Source organism: Sminthopsis crassicaudata, chromosome 1, assembly GCF_048593235.1.
Source record: "Sminthopsis crassicaudata isolate SCR6 chromosome 1, ASM4859323v1, whole genome shotgun sequence".
Taxonomy (NCBI): domain Eukaryota; kingdom Metazoa; phylum Chordata; class Mammalia; order Dasyuromorphia; family Dasyuridae; genus Sminthopsis; species Sminthopsis crassicaudata.
Genome location: NC_133617.1, coordinates 225075647 through 225098173, shown reverse-complemented (window position 1 = coordinate 225098173; position 22527 = coordinate 225075647). Strand labels below are relative to the sequence as shown.

The 22527-nt window shown below is 33.9% G+C and overlaps 1 protein-coding gene across 4 annotated transcripts in view; it reads left to right on the top strand.

Moving 5' to 3' along the window:
• ARHGAP28 (Rho GTPase activating protein 28) overlaps positions 1–22527 on the top strand; it is a 188870-nt gene that overhangs the window by 157000 nt on the left and 9343 nt on the right. For all 4 annotated transcript variants that reach the window (XM_074275301.1, XM_074275324.1, XM_074275311.1 and 1 more), the window contains exons 9-14: positions 5049–5211; positions 10498–10580; positions 11601–11798; positions 16490–16633; positions 18051–18107; positions 21762–21886. In XM_074275301.1, coding sequence (XP_074131402.1) covers positions 5049–5211; positions 10498–10580; positions 11601–11798; positions 16490–16633; positions 18051–18107; positions 21762–21886 — 770 coding nt within the window. The remainder of the gene's footprint in view (positions 1–5048; positions 5212–10497; positions 10581–11600; positions 11799–16489; positions 16634–18050; positions 18108–21761; positions 21887–22527) is intronic.

Sequence of the window (22527 nt, the reverse complement as noted above, 5' to 3'; positions counted from 1 at the left end):
TTCCAAAAAAGCAAATAGGAAAGTGTTTTAGAGAACAATGTAGAGAAGCAGAAAAAAAATGTTATTAGAAAAGAATTGTAACCTTATATCCTCAATATTGAACAACTGGATTGCTTTTCCATAGCTAGACTTTTTATTAAATTATGGCTAACTGCTTTTCTTCGGAAGTATTTTTCTAGTCACATTTAGAAAACATAAGCAATATATTATAAAATAAAACACGTAAGATTTTTAAGTCCTACCATTTTTCTTGGTATATTCAAATTCAGCTAGTGTAATGACACCAAAAACATGGTTTCTCAAATGTACCACTGTAAAATTCTTGCCCAATTTTTTATATATTAAAAACTTCATTAAAAATGACTGGAAGGCTGGTTCAGAGAGGAAATCACTGGGTTCAGCCAGACAGGACGTGCAGATGCCAAGCCAATCCTGATTTGTGAGGCCTGCTCTAGTTGGAAGCAGTTAAAAGCTTTTTCTTTTTCAGTGACTTTATTCTTAATAAAGGAAGGACACTTGAACCAAGCACTAGGGAAATTTATTTTATGGAAGAGGGTCGAATGTATGATCTGTGAGATTTTCTTCTTTCCAGGTTTCAGTGTTTTTTAGAATGGACTGTTTCCTAATGATTTTAGCTATTAGGTTTCCTTGTTATTGAATCTAAAGATGCAGGCTCTTGCAACATTTATTAAAAATAAAAAATATATATCTTTCTCTCAAATGGGAGCAATATATCTTTTCAATAGTATTTTACTACTATACATATAAAGATATATGACATATAAGATCTCTAAAGTAATACATATAAAGATAGTTTTTAACATTCATTTTTGTTCTAAATTTTTCTCCCTCCCTCCCTAAGATTGCAAGCTATCTGACATAGGTGAAACATGTGCAATCCTTTTAAACATATTTATTTTTCACATTTTGCAAGAAAAATATTTGTCACATTTTGCAAGAAAAATCAAACCAGAAGGGGGTGGAGGAAGCACAAGAAAGAAAAAGTAAACAAAGTGGAAAATACTATCCTTTGATCCAAATTCAGTCTCCATTTTCTAGATGCCGATGGCATTTTCCATCCCAAGTCTATAGGAATTGTCTTGAACTCACCACATTGCTGAGAAGAGCCAAGTCCATCACACTTGATGATCACATAATCTTGTTACTGTGTATGATGCTCTGGGAGCAACAATTTTTTCCCTAGGGGTGACTTACATTCAGGAATTTCTTGGTCTCCTATTCTCATTAACCTTGAATAGATAACATGATGTCCTTCTCAATTAATTGTCCTTTGCTTTTTTATTTTTTCTTTTTCCTTTTTCTTCTGTTTGGCAAAGTTTTTGCACCTGGTTCAGCTGCTTCCAAAGCTGGGCCAGTCTTTTGCTATGGTAGAAACAAAGGAGGGTTTTTGGTTTTTTGTTTGTTTGTTTGTTTTTTTGCTGTTAAAAAAAAAAAAAAAAGAGCACCTCCATGGGATCTCTGGTACTTCTGTTGTTTGAATTCTTGAGACATCTACAGTTTACATGCCATTTAAAAAAAAAAAAAAAACCCTGCTTCTCCCATTTTACAGAGTAAGAAACAAAGGCAGAGGTTTTGATTTATTACAGTCACTAGCTAATGATAGAATGGAACCTTAAATATAGATCTGATTCCAAATCAGGAGATATTGCTACTACACCACATCTCTCCTTTACTCCATTGTGTCAGAACAGAGTTCTTATATAATGGATGGCAAAAGATAGAGCTCTTTTTTTATAAGTCCTTCTGGCTATTTTTTTCAGTGGCTATGGAGTATTATAAAGTCAGGAAGACCTGGACTGAGTATCCATCTGAGAACACATTAGCTTTCAGTGCCCCCTGCAACCAAGACTTTTAAGTTATAGGTGACTTTAAAAATTTATTTATTTTTAGCATTCATTTTTTTAAATGGTTGAAAATTCTTTCCTTTCCTCCAGTGAGAATGCAAGTAATATGATATCAATTACCACAAAAGTAGCATAAGCACAAATGTAGAGAATCAATTCATTTTTTTTTTGCATCTCAGCTTCAGAGGCTGCATTGAGTACACAATCATCTATAAATAAAAAAATCATGCACCAATACTCTCTCCACTTTAGTTTTTGACTTGTAGCCTTTTTAAGTTGAAGAATTTACTATCAGTGTGTTAGCTGACCTTTTAGATGTCACGTTTATTTTTATTGAAGACATTTGACAAAGTGGCTAAGCATACAGCCTTGTTTCCTCCATTAGTGACTAAGAAAGTATGATCAATTATACACGTGAAGTCATACAAAATATTTCATATTAGTCATATTGAAAAAAAAAAAAAACCAAAACCCTAAAACAATAGAAACAAAAAACATAAAGTAGGAAAAAATACTTCAATCTGTAATCAGATTTGATCAGATAAATCTCTCTCTAGAATTAGATAGCATTTTTTACATTAATTCTCTTGGATTATTATGGTTGATTTTCTTATCCTGCATTGGTAGAATGAATTTCTACTTGGGAAATTCCCTAAACCTAAAAATTAAAAAAAAAAAAAAAAAAAAAAAAAAACCTATAAAAGATTTTGGTTCTCTTCTGCCCTCTCATCCTCCCTACAAAGATATTTGCTTTATAAAATATATTGATTGTTGTTTGAAAACACAGTGATCTATATTATCTCTATTGGGTTGAAAGTTTCTCAGGGACATAAATCAAATCTTCACAACTCTAAAGAGTCAAGTAGTAAGTCATTTTTCTGCTGCATTTTTTTTCATATTTCTGCTGATATAAATTTGGAAGTAGTGGCAAAAGATAAGGAGCTATAGAGCAAATTGATTACTCCTTGGCACAGTTTCTGGCACATAGTAGGTACTTAATAAATGTTTTTGATTGATTAAAAACAGATCAGACATAGCCTAAAATTAAATAACTTCCCATGTGAAATTTGGCTGAAATTGTCCATAAACTAATTATGTTCAGCCTCTATTCTAGTTACTTTTTCATGGCAATCAGTATCTGCACAGGGATTCTCCTTATATGTTTCAGGCAAAAGCCTTGTATTTTCTTAATCTTATAATAATGCAAGCAGTAAGACAGATGAGGTTGTCTTCAAGGGGAAAAAAAGCAATGGAGAAGAGGTGACAAGTAAAAGTGGATGAATATAAACCAGCCAGGCTTATTAGACTTTTAAGAGGCCAAGTAATCTTTGAAAACCATTTTCAAGATTTAAAAAGCCAGGGAAGGCTTTTTAAGTTATGAAAGCTCAGACACTCAATCTTCCTCCCCCCTCTCTGCCAAAAAAGCCCAATACACACACACAAAAAAAATCACATGTGGAAGAAGCCTGTGTGTCTTGGCTGAAAAGGCTGCCAGCACCACTCCTGGAATATATCATTATTCTATGTGTGCAGAAAGAAGTAAGATCATCTTTATTGGGCACGTTCCCATTTTGTATGTGAACCATCTGAAGGACATACTTTCTTGCTAAAGGCTAGGGAAGGAAGGGGGAAAGGGAAAGGAAAGCTTTGTCAAAGCCCAAAGCATGTGGGAAGAAAAGGTATTTTGCCAAGACCACAGAAATGAAATTATGGTCAGAGTGAAAAAAAAATTTGTATTTATATAGAATTAGTCATGCTTTTAAGGCTTCCTCCACCCAAGAACTATTAAAATACCCATGAGAGACATTAATTTAAAAGTTATTATTCAAATGCTGTCATTCTCAAACAACACCAGTATACAAACTTACATTATAGATAAGCTTGTATTGCAGGTAACCGGCTAATGAAGAGGCATCTGAGAGCTTAGATTAGGGACTGATAAACTAGAGGAATACATGAGTCAGCAGTTGGAGCAGAGGATGCCAGGATCAAGGATAGCCTGGTTCCTATAAAGCATGTCTCTTTTTATGGGTAGTTATGATTTATTTGAGCTGGACAATTAAGTACAAGGGGGAATTCAGACTATATTCAGGTATTCTGCAGAAAATACCAAACTGGGGTTGGGGTGGAGGGTTGTGCTGGAAGAACATAATTAGAGAGAGGAAAAGTAGATAGGGAGAAACTTTAGATTGGTTGGGAATGTTCAGAAGGATGAGACAAAAAGTGTAAGCTTAGGAATTAATATTCTTTGATGAATAAGATAGAGGAGAGAAAGGAGGTAAAGCCATAAGCAAGAAGGGCTGAAGTCAGCAATCTAAATCTAACATCTAAATAATAGTATGCTAATGTCAGAGTTAGATCTCAATGACAGAAGGGAACCAGAACAGTTGGCAAAACACTCCTGAATCTTTGCTAAGACATTCAAAATAAGGTTAGCACAGTTCTAATGGTCTTGGGATGAAGAGAGCCATCTGCACCCAGAGAGAAAGGACTGTAGGAACTGAATGTGGATCACAACATAGCATTTTCACTCTTTTTGTTGTTGTTTGCTTGCATTTTGTTTTCTTTCTCATTTGTTTTCTCTTTTTGATCTGAATTTTCTTGTATAGTAAAATAATTGTGGAAATATGTAGAAATTATACATGTTTAACATATATCATTTGCCATCTGGGGGAGGGAATGGAAGAAGAGAGGGAAAAAATTAGAACACAGGGTTTAGAAGGGTGAATGTTGAAAACTATCCATGTATATATTTTGAAAATAAAAAGCTTTAATTTAATTTAAAAAAAAGAAAAATAAACAAAATAAGTTCATGGAAAGTTTGAAGAGACGGAACAACATGTGCCAGCCATTGTGCTTTTTAAACACTTTACAAATAAAATGTTATGTTTACAACAAATCTGGGAGATTGGTGATATTATCTGCACCTTACAGTTGAGGAAACTGAGGCAGACCGAAGTTGTTTTAGGACACAATTAAATATCTGAAGCCTGAGTTTGAATTTAGGTCTTCTTGACTTCAACTAGGCTCAATACTCTGTCCACTATGCCACCAAAAAGTGACTTAATTTTTAATTATTTTAACTATTTTAAATAGGAAATATTTTAATTATTTTAATTATTAATGACATTGCACAGAGGAAGGGGCAGTCATTGAACATTTGACTGTTTCCTTTGGTTGCAGAACCTCCGCCAAGAACTTGAAAGCAAATTTTATGAAGATACATTTGATTGGGACCAAGTCCGCAACAATGATGCAGCAGGACTGCTAAAAATGTTTATCAGAGAACTCCCCAGCCCTCTCTTTACTGTGGAATATCTGCCTGCCTTCATTGCCTTGGTGGAAAGTAAGTGAAAACCTCATGTTAGCATAAATACACACTTGTAACAGAATGGCGCATGAAGCAAAAGAAAGGTGACTGATTAGATATGACCGGTAAAAAAGAATATTTGTGGCAAAGCATTCCTTTCCCTCACTTTTAAAAAAAAATTTCTAGTTACTTGGGGTATTTGTTGTAATAATTATAGCAACTAGCATTTATATAACACTTAAAGATATGGAAAGTGCTTTTCAAAGTATTTTATCTAATTTATTCTTCACATCAAAACTGATTTTTAGGGATAGGGAAACTGAGTCAGGTGGAGATTGTTTTTTTTTTTTTTTTTTCTTTTTGAATGACTTGTTCAGAGTCACATAGCAACTGAGTATCTAAAGCAGAATTCAAACTTAGGTCAGACTCTAGATTTGGAATTGAAATAAAATTGTTTTTTTCCACCAAAGTTGTCTTCTTTGTCCTGAATATTTTACCACAAGAAACTGTAGAATCTGCCTGGCCAATTTCCAGGAACCTCTGTCACACAGTTTAGGTCTTGAAGGTTTCTTCGTTTTGCGATTTGCCCTTTATCTGCTATTAAGCATCATAGCCCAGAAAGCAAGGTCTCTACCTAAGAAGTGGTATTTTATTTCTCTGATATCATTATGCTGTATTTTCCAGGTAATATAGGTCATAAAGTGGTTATAATAGCTGTTATGAGGAAAGAAATGAACAGAGACTCTTCTTGACACAACTTGATCAACAAAGGTCCCTTGAGCTGGCCTCTCCCCCACAAAAAAAAATACAGCCCTTCCTCCTTTGGTCCTAGGAAGTACAATAATCCAAAAACAATTAGAGCTCCTCAAGTCTAATTAATGATAATGGCTAGCATGTGTATAGTGCTTTAATGTTTGTTAAGCATTTTGGAAGTATTATCTCATTTTTATTTCACAAAAATCCTTAGAAGTAGGCGATATCATTAACTCCATTATACAGATGAGAGAACTGAGGCAAACAGGTCAAGTGACTTGCTCAGTTACTATGTATTTAAGAGTAGATTTGAACTCAAGATTTTCTGACTTTATATCTAGTTCTTTCTCCATTGTGCTACCTAAGGTATCCCTAAGTCCATGATCTGGAAGTTTTCCAGCTTTTTCTCTCTTGTTTGGTGGAGACTTTCTCCAGAAGCCTCATGTATATAATGGGAAAATTGGACTTATCCTATGCCTCAGTTATCCCATCCATAAAATGTAAGATTGGACTAGATTTAGATATCTGAGATTTCCTCCAACTCTAAAATTTGCTGCAAAACTTAATTTACGATACAAGAACTAAAGTAGTGTATATTAAGTTCTTTGACCAAGGTCATAAAATTGGTCAGCATTAGAACAAGGAAGATTTTTTTAAACTTTCTATCTGAAGCTTTTATCATTACTTCATTAATCCCTTATAAGAATTCCAATTGGATTTTAATAATCAAAAGGCATATTCATTTACAGACTATGTTCTGTAAGGGCACTGATTGTTCAGGAGCTGCAAAATCATTAAAATTGTTATAGAAGATGGTAATTAGTAAGCTCTTAAATTGATAAGAAAAACCATTGTTCTAAAATTAGTATGTTTCCAGATCATCTCAGTTTTCAACCATTATCAGTGGCAGGAAAGAAAAGAATTGTTAACTTTCCTATTCTAGGGGGAGATAATGAACCATCTGGGAAGTCTTTCTGAGATTTAAATTAGGTTACATTTATCAAAGTCTAGTATCATTTGTTCTGTGTAAGAGCTAAAGTTAGTGTCAGTATAGAATAGTGGATAAAGAACTCATCTCAGAACTAGAAAGATCTGGGTGCAAGTGTTGCCCTTGTTATATATTGACTGTATGACCCAGGGAAGTGAATTCTCAGCATTGTAGGCAACTTAACTGTTATGTTAGTAATAACTAGCATTTAATTTGTTAAGTGCTTTACAATTATTGTCTCATTTTTATCCTCAACCTTGGGACGTAGGTGCTATTATTATGTTCTTGTTTGAGTTAAGGAAACTGAGCCAGATTGAGATTAAGTGATTTGCCCACGATTGTACAACTAAGAAGGGTCTAAACCTGGATTTGAACTTGGACTCCAGGTCCAAAATTTTTACCTTCTTTTGTGTCATGGACTTCATCTGATTTGGCCCATGGATCCCTCTCTAAATCACATCTTGAAAATGCAAAAAAGAAAAATCATAGTAATACAATAAAAATCAATTATAATGAAATAAAGATAAAACCTTTGTCCCCCATTCATGTTTGCAAACTCCCTGTCCATAAAATGTTGGTTGCAAACCCTAAGCAACCAAAATGCCTACATTGGTAGAGGAATTTTCTCATGCAGGAATTCCTCATACCTTTGAAATCAGATGGTAAGTTAAAAGTCTCATTTATTCCTTCAGAGAGTGTACAGACATTCTCTCTTAAAGATTTCTGTTTTAATAAAGTCCTTGTCTGTTAAGATGGGATACTTTCTGTGACTAGAACTAACTAGTGAGAAAAGAGAGCTAGCTCTTTTTATTTTTAAATCATAAAGTATAGGTCTTTTCTATCAAGTTTGCAATTCTAGAAAAGATGCAGCAGGCTTGTAAACCTCCCTCTGAGACCAGCTCAACAATTCAGCTGACAAACTGTTACCATTCAATTGTGCAAGTGTTATAGCCTCTGCTGCCATACCTGTGCAGAGATGGACCTTTAAAGCAAAGTAAAAAAATAAATTTGTTTTCTTAGCCCCACAGTTCACCGCCTGATTGCTATCCCTGCAAATCATTGAATAAAATGAGCCTGGAAAAAATATCCTAGAAAGAAATAGCTGTGTGACTTATAAAAACTTCCACATATCTTTGTGTCACCTTGAAACTGAAAAATGCCATATTCTAGATGACTGATTTGATATCAGGCAAGCCCGCTGTGACATCAAAGAGCTGGCTTACCACTCTGGATGAAAAAATGGCCTTTTGGATTCCACAGGATAAACTTTGGAGGAAACTAGTTTTCCCAAAGGGTAGAGTTAGATTGTTCCATTGAGTTCGGTATACTCTTAAAGCCAGGAGGAAGAATTATTCATGACAATAATTACTTTTCTTTATCCAAAGTTTGCCCCCAAAATGTCTCATAAGATTAAAGAGCTAATAGCCCATCAATCATAGCTTTAGCACATTTGGGAAAAATCTAGTATCTTTACTAAGAAATAAATGACTAATTAGAAAGAGAGGAATTGTAGCTACTTTGCAACCAATGCAATCAGAACTTCTGCCGACTACTAAAACTAGGCTTCATATATATAAATGCTAGTCTTTCCCCAATTTCATCTTTAACCTTAAAAGCTATTTTATCATTTTATGTGTTATTGATTGTGAAAGGTGAGTTAGGACAGAGTTATGGAACTCAGAGCCCTTAAAACTCCCAAGTATGTCCTGAACAGTGTAAGTTAGGAATATCTAACAAAGTAATAAAAATACAGTATAATATAGATAGTGTTAATTTGTGGTTTTCTAGATCAGCATGCAGCCTACAGAGATCTATTTCTATTTGAGTATCTGCTGACTTAGCATTTTAGAGAGGCATCATGGCATATTAATCAATGAGCTCAACTTAGAAAGGAGTTTGAATCTCTCTTCTATCATTTACTTGTTGTGTGATCTTGGACAAAACATTTCACCTCAGCAAGCCTCAGTTTGTTCATCAGTGAAATAGATGTAATAATATTTGTACTCCTTATTAAACAGGATTTTTGTGACATTTTATAAATGTTAAATATTCTTATTCTTATTGAGAAATATAACTTTAAGATATTTCATCTAAATTGCTACATTTTACAGACAAAGAAACTGAGGTCTTCAATGTAGATGTGCAACTGTTTTTCTCAGTAGACTTTTCAAGTTCTCTTTGTTCAAGGTTATATAGAGGCAGTTCTCAGCCTGTACATTGGGTATTAAGATAAAAATCTTATTTGTTACTTCAGAGAATATATAACAAACTTTCCCTCTTAAAGATTCCTCCCTGGATAAAGTGTAGTCAAATCCTTTATAGTATGACACTTGGTTTCATCTGCCTCTGATCAGGTTTGATTTATAAACTCTGAGTTTATCTATAAAAATTCACATACAGATTTTTTTCACATGTGATGTTCCAGTTCAAAATGATAACCTGCACCCCCCCAATTACCAAATTCTTGTTTAGGATCACACCATCCATTTATTCAAATTATTCCCTCACCCACTCCATACTACACACATGCATGAAAAGGTCCATTTGATTTCCTCGATGAGGTGGCACCTTATCATATGATCTAATACCTTTTCAAGTGAAAAAGTGTTTGAATTTCATTGTAACATGTTGGAAATGCTTGCATTTCACTGACTTTTACCCTTTATGTAGAAACAAATTAAGATTTCCCTTCTATTTCAGACTTCTATATTGAGTTGTGGATACTTTGGCCATGATATGACTAGTTCCCATCTAGTTCCCATCTTTAAGGAGAGCACAGGGATGGCATAAGAAACTCTGGATTTTCTGGTGTGCTCTGAATTTTGGTCAAAACACAGATATCTTTAGCCTTGGAGCAGACAATTTAGAATTTCAGGGAAAGGGACAGACCAGTCCAATTGAGGCAGATGCCAAATTTTAGAATCTGAGTTGGTCTTATGTTTCTTTTAGGAAGACAGTAAGTACTATTGAATCCTCAAAACTTATCCCTTTTATTTTTATAAATCTGCAAGTTAAGCATTAGAATTTAGAGTTATCTAAGACAATGCACAACTTCTTATATACTCTTTGTAAATATGTTTACAAAATTAAAGTTGCACAATATATGACAAAATACTCTGAAAAAGTTTTGGTCTTTTAGAACTAGAAGAGAAATTGGACCAGTAAGTACAACCTCCTCATTTTACTGATGAGTAAGCTGAGGATGAGAGGATTTAATTGACTCATTCATGATAATACAGTTAATAAATAGCTGAGGCAGGATTTGAACTCAGCTCATTCTGGCTCCTTGTCAATACTTTATCTACCATATCACTTAGAATGCCTCACTTCAAAGCTTATAATATATTCCTCTAAAATCATAGGGATTTTTCTTTTGCCAACCTTGCCATCATATGTTATACAAGTGATAAGTTATAGTGTATAAACAGGCAGAAATTCTGTCCAATTTGGGCAAATCTTGCATCATTATGCTGACGACCTTAAACAATTGTCCTCTGGCATCATAATATATTAGCAAGCAGTATTTTCAGGGTGCATTCAAAGAGTTCACAATGTGATGATGCTTCTGTTATATTTTTTAGGAATCTCCAAGATCAAATTGCAATTACAAGCTTTGCACCTTTTGATCATGCTTCTGCCTGATGCCAACAGAGATACTGCCAAGGTGGGTATTATCACTCATATTCTTTGTTACTTCAAAACCTAACATCAACTATGGGTTATCCAAGGCTGCTGCTTAATGAGTTCTCAGGGGGTCCCCAAAAGTCTTAGTACAGTTTCTAAACTGTGATAAACTTAAAATTGTAGAAAACTTTTGAGAATCCCTGCATAATTTTGGCCTATTTCTGGTGTTACTGTACTGTATAGATTATATCATATCCTTGCAAAACTACAACAAACCTCAATAAGGATGTCCTTTCTCTAATTTTTTTGTGGCAACGACCTAATTTTGTTTGATTATTTAAAACTCATTGATTTCAGTCAACACATCTTCATGACACTTTTAGGGGTTGAATATATTCAGATGTTGACATCTTCAAAATGCTCAAGCAGAAAATCAAAGAGTATATAGTAAACTCAATTAAAATGGTGTTGCTGTCATTCAGCACTCTAGAAAAACTGCCAACGTTTCTTATGCTAACATCTTTAAATAAAAAGTGGGACTACATAAGATATTGCACAGTTTAACTCTATTCACACTATCTAGAGGTTCTAGGTGGTGGGGATGGTGGGTAGGGTGGATTAAAGTAGGAGAGATGGGGAATGGAAATTAATAGCCTTAGTGAGCTCACTGGTGAATTTTGTTTATATTTTATATTAAATTATTATGATATTTTACATATGATTAATATGATACAATAGAATACAATGGTGATATATATTATATTTTGCTATTTTGTCATGTTCACATCATATTGTGTCATATATATTTGTTATGTCATATTATAGCAATATATAAAATCATGTATTTTGATATATTCTATCATATCACATATTTTATCATATCATACACTAATGTTATATCAATATATAAAATCATATATTTTGATACATTCCATCATATCATGTATTTTGTCATATTATACACACATATGTGTGTGTACATATATATAGTCAAACTATATTATATCATGCATGTCATGTTATATTATAATACCTTAATAGAAATAATGTTTCCTCTTAGGCTTTCCTGATATTCCTCAAGAAAGTGGTTGCTAATGAAGGGAAAAACAAAATGAGTTTGTGGAATGTTTCCATGATTGTTGCACCAAATCTCTTCATCTACAAAGGCAAACGCTCCAATCAAGAAGAGATGCAGGCAGCTGCTACCACTGCACACATTGTACGGCTCTTGATTAGGTACCAGGACATTTTGTGGACGGTGAGTGGTTCTACTGGGAAAGGGACCATTAAATTTCTTTTTTTAATTTTTTGCTTTCCCTGGAATACAAGCCCTGTGCACAAGGTGCAACCAAGAAAAGAAAAACATTGATACCTGTTTTTCCCAGAGCCAGCACCCTCCCAATCCCCATGGGTGACATAAAGATGGGATTGAGCTTTTTGCAGCATTTGTGTGTGCAACTTTCAGGGGCTTCTCTTTGCCATTCCTCTTATCTCATTGATGCTATGTTTTCTATTTTTGATACCATAACTCTTCTCTGTTTCCACTTAAAAGAGACTGAGATGCCAGTTTTAATCAAGACTGCATTATGATTATTTGTTCTATTCTTCAGGATGGTTCTACGTGTGAGAAGAGTGTAAATAAATACAAATATATCAGTCCACAGTTGTCATTTTTGGAGGTTACTGATTCCAGGGCCCTAAAGAGCAGCCAGGGAAGCTTTGAATTTCTTCTTTCCTTCAAAGCTGAAGCTAAGGACTCTCCTTTTATATGAGGCCTTTGCCAATTTTCTCCCCCTTCACAACCACCACATATTGTCTCCTCTGCTAGTTTTTAAGTTTCAGAGATAGGAAGACTTGGATTTGAATCCCACATGAGACATTATTAGGTGTGACCTCTGCAAGTCACTTTCTCTGTGCCTTTGTTTCCACATCTGTAAAATGAGGAAGTTGGAAAAGGACAGTTTATGTCCCAATCCTAAAAAAGGGCCATGCTGGAGAACATTCTAACTATAGAACTGATATAATCATTTCACTTGCCAGCAAGATTCTTCTGCTTCTGCTTCAATAATATGTAAACCAAAAATTACCAGAAGTACAGGCTGGATTTTGAAGATTCAGAGGAACCAGACCCCAATTGTCAACACTTGCTAGGTTAAGGAAGGGAGTTCCAGAAAAACTAACTAAAACTTTTGCTTCATTGTCTACATTAAAACTTTTAATTGTGTACATCACGACAAATTGTGACAAGTCCTCAAAGAGATATTGATTTCACTTATAAGCTTTGTATATCATGTGAAATGCCAGTATGTATCAAAAGCTGGAGTTAAGGTTGCCTGAAAAAATGTCAACAATATCAGTTGTGCAGGTGATACCACTCTGATGGCAGAAAGTAAAGAAATAAGAAGCCTCTTGTTGAAGGTGAAAAAGCTGGTTTGAAACTTAACATTAAAAAAAAAAAAACCCTAAGATTATGGCATCAGGTCCCATCACTTCCTGGAAAATAGAGGGAAAAGAAATGGAAGCAGTGTCAGATTTTATGTCTTAGACTCAAAGATAGTAACTACAGCCATGAAATTTGAAGGAAAGCTATGGTAAATCTGAATAGTATCTCTACTAAAAAGCAGAGATAATACCTTACTGACAAAGATCTGTCTATTCAAAGGTATGGTTTTTCTACTACTAATATAGAACTGTGAGAGTTGGACTATAATGAAGGTTGAGCTCTGCAAAATTGACAATTTCTAACTGTGTTGCTCAAGAAGACTTTTAAGAATTCCTTGGACAGCAAGAAGATCAAATTAATCAATACTTAAAGAAATTAACTCTGTTAATTCGAAGGTAAAATACTTTGGCCACATAATGAGAAAACAGGATTGGTAAAGACTGATTCTGGGAAAGATTAAGGGGAATAGGATAAGAGGATGGCAGAGAATGAAAAAGATAGAAAGTTCCATGGAAGAAATGAACATGAGCTTGGACAGATTTTGGGAGATAGTAGAGAACAGAAGGGCCTGGTGTGCCATGTGCAATAATTTTTTTTTATGGGAGTAAGCAATTGGAAATTGAGAGAATGTCTATCAACTGGATAATGGCTGAATAAGTTATCATATGGGAATGTAGTGGAAAATTTCTGTAAGAAATGAAAAACAAGCTGACTTAAAAAAAGAAAAGCGTAGAAAGACATATGAATTGATGCTGAAGTGAGCAGAACCAGGAGAATATTGTGCACAATAAGAGTAAGACTGAGTGATGTTCAACTATGATACACTTGGCTTTTCTCAGCAATATAATTATCCAAAAAAATGATCCAAAAACTCATGATAGAAAATATCTTCCACATCCAAAAAGATCCCCAAAAAACAAACAAACAAATAAAAACTGTGGAGACTGAATGCAGATCAAAGCATATTATTTTGATATTGTTTTTCTTTCATAGTTTTTCCCTTTTGTTATGATTTTTCTTTCACAACATGTCTAATATGGAAATACATTTAAAATGATTGTATATGTATAACTTATATCAGATTGTTTGTTATCTCAGGGTAGGGGGATGGGAAGAAAAGGAGGGAAAATATTTGGAATGCAAAATCTTACAAAAATGAATGTTGAAAACTATCTCTACATGTAACTGGAAAATATTAATAGGTAGAAAAAATAAACTACTAAAATATTTAAAAAGAAAAAAAAAAGGGACTGGTGTTCATAGTCCAGAGTCATAGAGAGTCAAACATGGCTGAACAACAATATCATCAGGATGTAGTCAAGAGGGCAGAGAGTAGCCAGGACTCTGCCTTTGCTCTTCCAAGCCTCTGAATGGATTTTTGAATGGACAGAGTCCACAAATATTTGGAGTGTAATAAAATATCTAGTAGTCCTCAGAAGGACTTTAGTCTCAGGCAGGCAGGGAGGACACAGGCCAGCAGGATGGAGAGACCCTGTATGGGGAATCTAGAAGGAAGACTCTTAGCCAAAATACAGCAATGTTGCCTATTCTGTCCTAGTTCAAAAGGGTAGTGGATCAGGAGACTGGTTGTGAGACATTTATTGCAACTACAGAAGGCAAATAGTGAACCCCTGAACCCCAACATAACAGGCAGGACTTGGGTAGGCTCATCCAGCATAATGGGAAAGCCTCTAGCACTGGCTCCAGCTCCGTGTAAAGTTGCAGTCACCCTATAGAGGAAGCTTGGGACAATCTCCCTTGTGCCCTAGGAACGGACCTCAAAGTTTAAAAATAAGCAAAAAAACCAAAATGATCTCTGACCATAGATAGCTATTATGGAGATAGGGAAGAACAGAACTCAAACCTTAAGTATACTAAAAGCAAAAGGTAGATATGAGCTGGTCTCCAACACAAAAGGCTCTCTTGGAAGAATTCAAAAAGAATATTAAAAGAAAGTTAAAAGAAAAATGGGAAAAAGAAATGAGAGTGTTGCAAGACAGCTTGGAAAAGGAAACACAGAAATTAACTGAAGAAAAGAATGCTTTAAAATACATTTGGAAAAATCATTCTGATAGCAATTTGGAACTATGCCCATATCTTTTGAATCAGCAGTGTTATCTACTGGTATTCCAAAGAGATATTACAAAAGGAAAAAAGAAACCATATATGCAAAAATTTTTGTAGCAGCTCTTTTTTGGAAACTGAGTGAATATCCATCAGTTGGGGAATGACTAAGTAAGTTATGATATGTGAATGTAATGCAATAGTACTGTTCTATAAGAAATGAGCAGCAGGATGATTTCAGAAAGACCTGGAGAGACTTACATGAACTGATGCTAAGTGAAATGAATAGAAGGAGATCTTTGTACGTAGCAACAAGAAGATTATGTGATGATCAATTCTGATGGATGTGGCTCTTTTAAAAAATGAAGTGATTTAGGCCAGTTCCAATAGATTTGTGATGAAGAGAGCCATTTGCATCTTGCTTTTTGTTAATTTTTTTTCCTTTTTTGATTTGATTTTTCTTGTGCTGCATGATAAATGTAGAAATATGTATAGAAGAATTACACATGTTTAACATATATTGAATTGCTTGCTGTTTAGGGAAAGGGGTGCAGGAAGGAAAGGAGAAAAATTTGGAGCACAAGGTTTTGTGAGGGTGAATGTTCAAATCTGTCTTTGCATGGATTTTGAAAATAAAAGGCTATTATTTTAAAAAAAAATACATTTGGTGAAATGAAAAAAATGTACTGGAGAAAACCACTTCTTAAAAAAAAATAGATTTAGTGAAATGGAAAAAGAAAGCAATTTTTATTAAAAATAGAATTGGTGAAGTGGGGAAAAAAACCTAATGAACAGAACTACTCTTTTAAAAGTTCAATTGTCCAAATACGAAAAGAGGTTCTAAAAATTAGAATTGGACAAATGGAAGAGAATGATTCAATGAGACATCAAGAATAAGTCAAATAAAACCAAAAATGGGGAGAAAAAGAAGAAAATGTAAACTACTTTATTGGAAAGTCAACTGACCTAAAAAATAGATCCAGGAGAAACAATCTAAGAATTATTGGCCTACTTGAAAACCACAATGAAAAAAAGATCCTGGACAACATCTTCCAAGAAATCAGGGCCCTTCCAGTTTTAAATCTGTAATCTTACATTGATCTTAGGAGTATTTCATTTTTATCTTTGAATTTTTAGCACTTAATAGAGTGCCAGGGACATAGTGGCCACATAATAAGTGCTTGTTGATTGAGAGAATTACTGAACATAAAAAAGTGAGCAGTCCACTGGTAAAATCTAGTTCAACAATTTTCACTCCTTGCTATTTCTTATGAGTATTTAATTTATTTGTTTGGGTATTGGAAATACCCTACTGAATGCCAGGCACAGAGTAGGCCATAAATAAGTCCTTATCAATTAGGAGAATTATTAAACCATTAAAAAGTGAGCAATCCATTGGTAAAATTTTTTTTTTTTTTTTTTTTTTTGCCTTCTTACTTCAGGTGCCATCTTTCCTGATCACTCAAGTGAGAAAAATGAATGAGGCAGCGATTAACAATACGAAGAAGCAACTGATATTTGACAAAAGCATGAGGAAACTTCTCAGAAGGAAAACTTTGGAACGAGAAAGACCTGAAAAGATAGAGGTAGCTGATGCATATAATTCAACAACATTTTTGTTTTGTTTTGTTTTGTTTTTATTAGTCATGATCCCATTTCTCGGAAGAAGCATGATACGCCTTATACTTTTGGTGCAAAAGTCATTAAGTTCTCAGTAGAGAACTTATTTGTAGAGAAGAGTTTGCAATAAACTGTATTATATAGCCTAGCAAGCCATACAAGTTAGAGGGTACAGAACAAGAGTGATGTTATGCCTTATTTTGGATGGATAAAGAGCTCTGAAAAGGTTTTTTATCCTTTCTTTTAAAATGCTTGACCCACCATACTAATTATTAGTATTTCATTTAATAATAACCACTCATAGGATGTATTCTGATGGAAGTGGAAATCTTCAACATAAAGAAGATCCAACTCACTTCCAGTTGATCAATGATGGACAGAAATAACTATACCCAGAGAAGGAACACTGGGAAGCCAATGTAAATTGTTAGCACTACTGTCTATCTACCCAGGTTACTTATACCTTTGGAAGCTAATAATTAATGTGCAACAAGAAAAAGGTATTTACACACATATATTGTATCTAGGTTATATTGTAACACATGTAAAATGTATGGGATTGCCTGCCATCGGGGGGAGGGAGTGGAGGGAGGGAGGGGATAATTTGGAAAAATGAATTAAAAAAATAATAATAATAACCACTCATAAACAAGAGGAATATGACCATAGCAAGAATCAAAAACTTATATTTCAATCTCTGTAAAACAGTGAATATCACCACAATCTGTCCAATAGCCAAGGGAACAGATGCCTTTGAGTGAAAGAATTCTAAAATATGAGATGCAGCTCATCCCAAAGCATACTATTAACTTCAATGGCTAATACTAACAGTTTGGTAAGGAAACTAAGTCTAGGAGGATGACAGTAGTTTCCTATTTGAAGTGTCATTGTAAAACATACTTCTCATTGATTTATTCTTTTGTTAATCAGAGATGATTGGGTAAATTTCCATATAGAACATCCAGTTGAGATCACTTCAGACTAAACTCAATCAAACTAGAGATAATCTACATGATATATATTAAATACTAGTGAACTTTTGGTTAGGAAATCAGGATTTGAATCCTTTCCCCCATATTTGCCAGCTATATTACAATCAATAAGTGATGTAACCTTTCTGAACCTCAGTTTCCTTCTCTGTAAAATGGATATAATGATATTTGGACTATTTGCCTCACAGAATTGTCATGAATGAAGTGCCAAAGATCTATATAAATGTCAGTATTTATTATGATTATGATGTATGAAACTACCTAGAAAGTTGGGAGAAAATGTAAAATTCACAAAAACTATTCAACGAAGTTCTGAAAAGAGAACACAAGAGTTTCTATTTGTATTCATTGTGATACAGGTTATTTTTTAAATTCTGTTTTTGTTCTTTAGGCTACCAGTCCTAGGACTTCAAAGACTCTACCAACTTCACCATCTTCAAGAAGAAAGGTAAGATAACTATCTTTGAGTCATGAAGGCATTTTTCTGTTTTCTTTAACCAACATCCTCCTTACCATTTCTCTAGCTATATAAACCTGTCAATAATATATTCCTAGAGTTTAGAATGTGACTTTGGAAAATGATGTATGCCATTATGGAACTTGGAAGTGTGATTGATAAGTGAGTAGTATTGGAAATATCAAGAATTCCATAAGCTACTCATGGATCTCATAAATATCATTCAACAATATTGGCTAAATTATAAATGTCAGGATACAGTGAGACAAAAGATTCTGAGGCTATACTATCATGATGATAGGGAGTTCTCAGGATAATCTGTCTGTATTCTCATTGAGAGAGCGATATGAATCCATTTTATCTTGGGGGGGGGAGCAAAATTATGAAATCAGATTCATTTTATTTAATCTAGCGATATAAGTGTATGAAAATATAAGTAAGATGTTTTCATGAGCACTCCTTGTGCTTAATATGCTCAAAAAGTGTAGAGCCACTGATTTCTCAGATAGTTCTTAGGTATGTAGAGATACACTGGTGTGGCTCATTTAGGGCCAGCAAAAAGAAAAGTATAAATATAAAATTAGGAATGTTAAGCACTGAACCATAAATAGTAACTGCCTAAAGCAGCAGACAGCCCACCCTCCTGCAATCAGAGAAGGTTCAGCTAATTTTGATCCAAAAGTATTTATTACACCACCTGTGGCTAAAAAGACACAGCTGTGAATAGTGAGAGAACAGTTAGCCATTACAAATAGTGCACATAAACAGTGTGAAGGATTGTCGGATGTGACTTGTATTTCCTAGTCATGAAAAGAAAATATCATCAATGAGAAAATCTTCTATTAAATCAAGTGACCCCAACAGGCATATACATAGCAATTATTGGCTAAAATGTTGACTGGAAAAGTATTCAACAAAACATCACTGCAGTCCCATAGAAGCTCTGGAATCCTACACTTGTATCAGCCAGCCAACATTTCTGGAAAACCTGTGCATAAATAAGGTGCCATGCAAGGTTGTTATGGTCCTGACTCAAAATCTTTTAAAAATGAATGTGGAAAACAATCTTTATATGTAATTGAAAAAAAAAATACTATTAAGAGGAAAAAAAAAAAAAGAAAGGAAAAAAATCAAAACTTCCCTTTCCAGTCCATGGATATATTTCTCCTCTCCATTTTTACTATATTTACTGACTTTACATTTGGTGATTCATTCATTTTTGTAAGATTTGGAGTTCCAAAATTTTCTCACTTCCTCTCTTTTCTCCCCTTCCCCCAAGACAGCAAACAGTTTGATATAGGTTATATATGTTCCACATATTTCCACATCAGTCATGTTGTAAATGAAGAATCAGTACAAACGGGAAAAGCCATGATAGAGGGAAAAACAAACAAACAAACCAAAAAAAAAAAAAAAAAAAAAAAGGTGAAAATAGTGTGCTTCAATATGTATTCAGGCTCTATAGTTCTTTCTCTGTATGTGGATGGCATTTCCATCACGACTTTTTTGAAATTGTGTTGCTGAGAAAAGTTTATCATAGTTGATCATTGTACAATCATCCCAGATAAAATATTACAAATGAAAAAAAATGAATAAAGATTACAAAGGAAAGAAAAGAACATTTCAGTGAAAGAATTAATAGGTTTTAGTGATTGTTGTAAGTGATAAGGGGATAAGGAGAACTCAAGAATAACTTGACTATTTGTTTTCATTATTTTTTTATATTTTGTTCTGACACAAAAATCTAGCTTCTTAAAAACATGTCAGTGAACAGAATGGGTAGAATGGGAATTACAATAGATAAGAGTGCTAGGCTTGGAGCCAGAAAGACTTAAATCACATTTAGCCTCAGATACTTATTAGCTATTTGATCCTAGGCAAGCCATTTAACCTTGGTTCCCCTCAATTGCTTCAACTGTAAAGTGGAAATAATAATAGCATGTATCTTACACAGTTTTTGAAAGGATAAAATGAGATAATATTTTAAAACTTAGCATATAGTAAATTGTAATCAATAATATTTTATGTTTTTTCTATTATCATTTTGAACTTTTAGCAGAAAGGAGGAATATATAACTGCACAATTTTTAGCATAAATGACTACTACTAACAGAAATTAGGCAACTAGAAGGTAAAACTTGTTTTCATCAGATGAGGAGTAATGTAATAAAGAGACAAGCTAAGTTTGAGGTGATAATAGAGCAACCAAATAGAAATGTTGGATAAACAACCTGACATATAGTCTAGTTTTGGAAGTCATCCACAACATTGAAGTAGTAGTTGAAGCCATGGAAAGGATGAGATGAAAGAAAAGAGTATAGTGAATTAAGTGCCTGATAATTGAAACTTGAGACATGTTATCATTAAACAGACAGGAGGAGAGTGTCTTTGTCATCTGGCAAATGAAAGCATAGGACCTTGAGAGCATAAAAGAGAAGTCATGACCAAAAGAAAGAAAACTGGAAGAATTCCATTGACAGAGGACATTTTAAAAATTATATCAGTAGTATAGTAAAACTTTGATTAATAATAATCTCCAATTAATTAGAATAATTTTTCTTCGTTGTTCTTTTAGGATATTAGAAGAAAAAGGGAAATACCAACAAAAAAGTCTGAAATTAAGCATTTATTTAAACAAAATTATCCAGGGTGTAGATAAGGGGCCAAGTTTCATTTAATTCAATGCCCTCTAAGGAGAATATATGCCCAGAATAATAAATAATCCTGGTCCTATAAGACCTACATTTTGCTTAAGGAAGAATTGATCCTCCCCACTGTACTCATTAAAACATAAAAGGAAGAAGGGAGAGACAGAGACAGAAAGAGAGACAGGCAGAGAAAGAGAGAGATGTAAACTCACTTCTATATCTATAGGAAGGTACATATACTCATATTTGTGTGTGTATGTATATGCTTTTTAAAAAATGTTTTTAACAACAAAAGATAAAACAAAAAGTTGGTTTCTAAGTTTAATTAACTAGAAAAGTCAGTAAACACAATAAGTCTAGTTCCTTTAGTATTTTGGTAATTCTTTATGTCCTGGGTGAATTATTGTCATGAGAGAGAAAAGGAGTTAAACTCTTGGACATCTACCCTCAGCTTTGCACATTTTATTTTGGAATCATTCTGTATAGTCATTTCTGTGTTATCAAATGTCAGATTATACCATCAATTTAGTCAATAAATATTTATTAATACTATGTGCCAGGCACTATGCTAAGAGCTATACAAGAAGCAAAAACCATGACTGTAGTAATAGAACTTAAAAATTTAAGATCCCTGTGGAAGATTTTTTGGTGTGATGTCACAGGCTTTTGTCTTGATAAGCCAGAAAATTTTGAAAATGTCTTTTGAAAGTCCTATTCTAACCTAGTCAGTTATAGACTAGAATTCTGCTCCAGGGAAAACCACACTGACTGCCATCTGAAGAGACTTTTATCGTACAGGCAAGTCAGATTTGTATAACATCATTTTGTAATTACCTCTTTCTATACAGGAATGCCTAGGATGATGGTGTCATAGTAAGGATTTGGTGTTTGTTTAAAAAAAAAATCAAGATAAAAGTAAAAAGAATCAAAGAACTGATTCTAGACCGAGCTGGAGTAGTAACTTAAGCAGATTTTCTTTTTCTTCCCCTCTCTATAGTCTGATATACCTGAAGGAGTTATAAGAGTACATGCACCTCTTCATTCCAAGGTGTCCATGGCCATTCAGCTTAATGGTCAGACCAAAGCCAAAGATATCCTGGCTCGATTTCATTGTGAGAACAGGTAGGTGACAGTAGGGATGAATTGGGGTGGGAGGTAGATGTCTTAATTCAACAAAGGAAATTATGGCCAAATATATTGTTATTTTGAACCTTGATCTTTTTAAGCTTTCTTAGTAAATCTTTAGAGTCTTTTACTTTTTTGCCTATACCCCAGTAATTTGGGGTAAAGAAATAAAATAGTATTCTGATTCTTCTATTGTTTGCTTAAAAATATAATATTAGGTCATAGGTCAATTTCAGTAGATTTGTGATAGAGAAAGCCATCTGCATCCAAAGAGAGAGGACTATGGGGACTGAATGTTAATCACAATATAGTATTTCCACCTTTGTTGTTGTTATTTACTTCCTTGCTTTTTTTTTTCTTCTTTGATTTGATTTTTCTTATGCAGCATGATAAATGTGGAAATATGTTTAGAAGAATTGCACATGTTTAACCTATATTGGATTGCTTCTTGTCTAGGGAAATTGGGAAGGTGGGTGGAGGGAGAAAATTTTAGAACACAAAGTTTTGCAGGGTTGAATGATGAAAACAATCTTTGTGTGTATTTTGAAAAATAAAAAGCTCATTAAAAAACCCACAATTACAATAATAATGCCTTTGAAAGATGCAAAAAAAGGCCTGTTTAATGTTTTCTCCAAAGG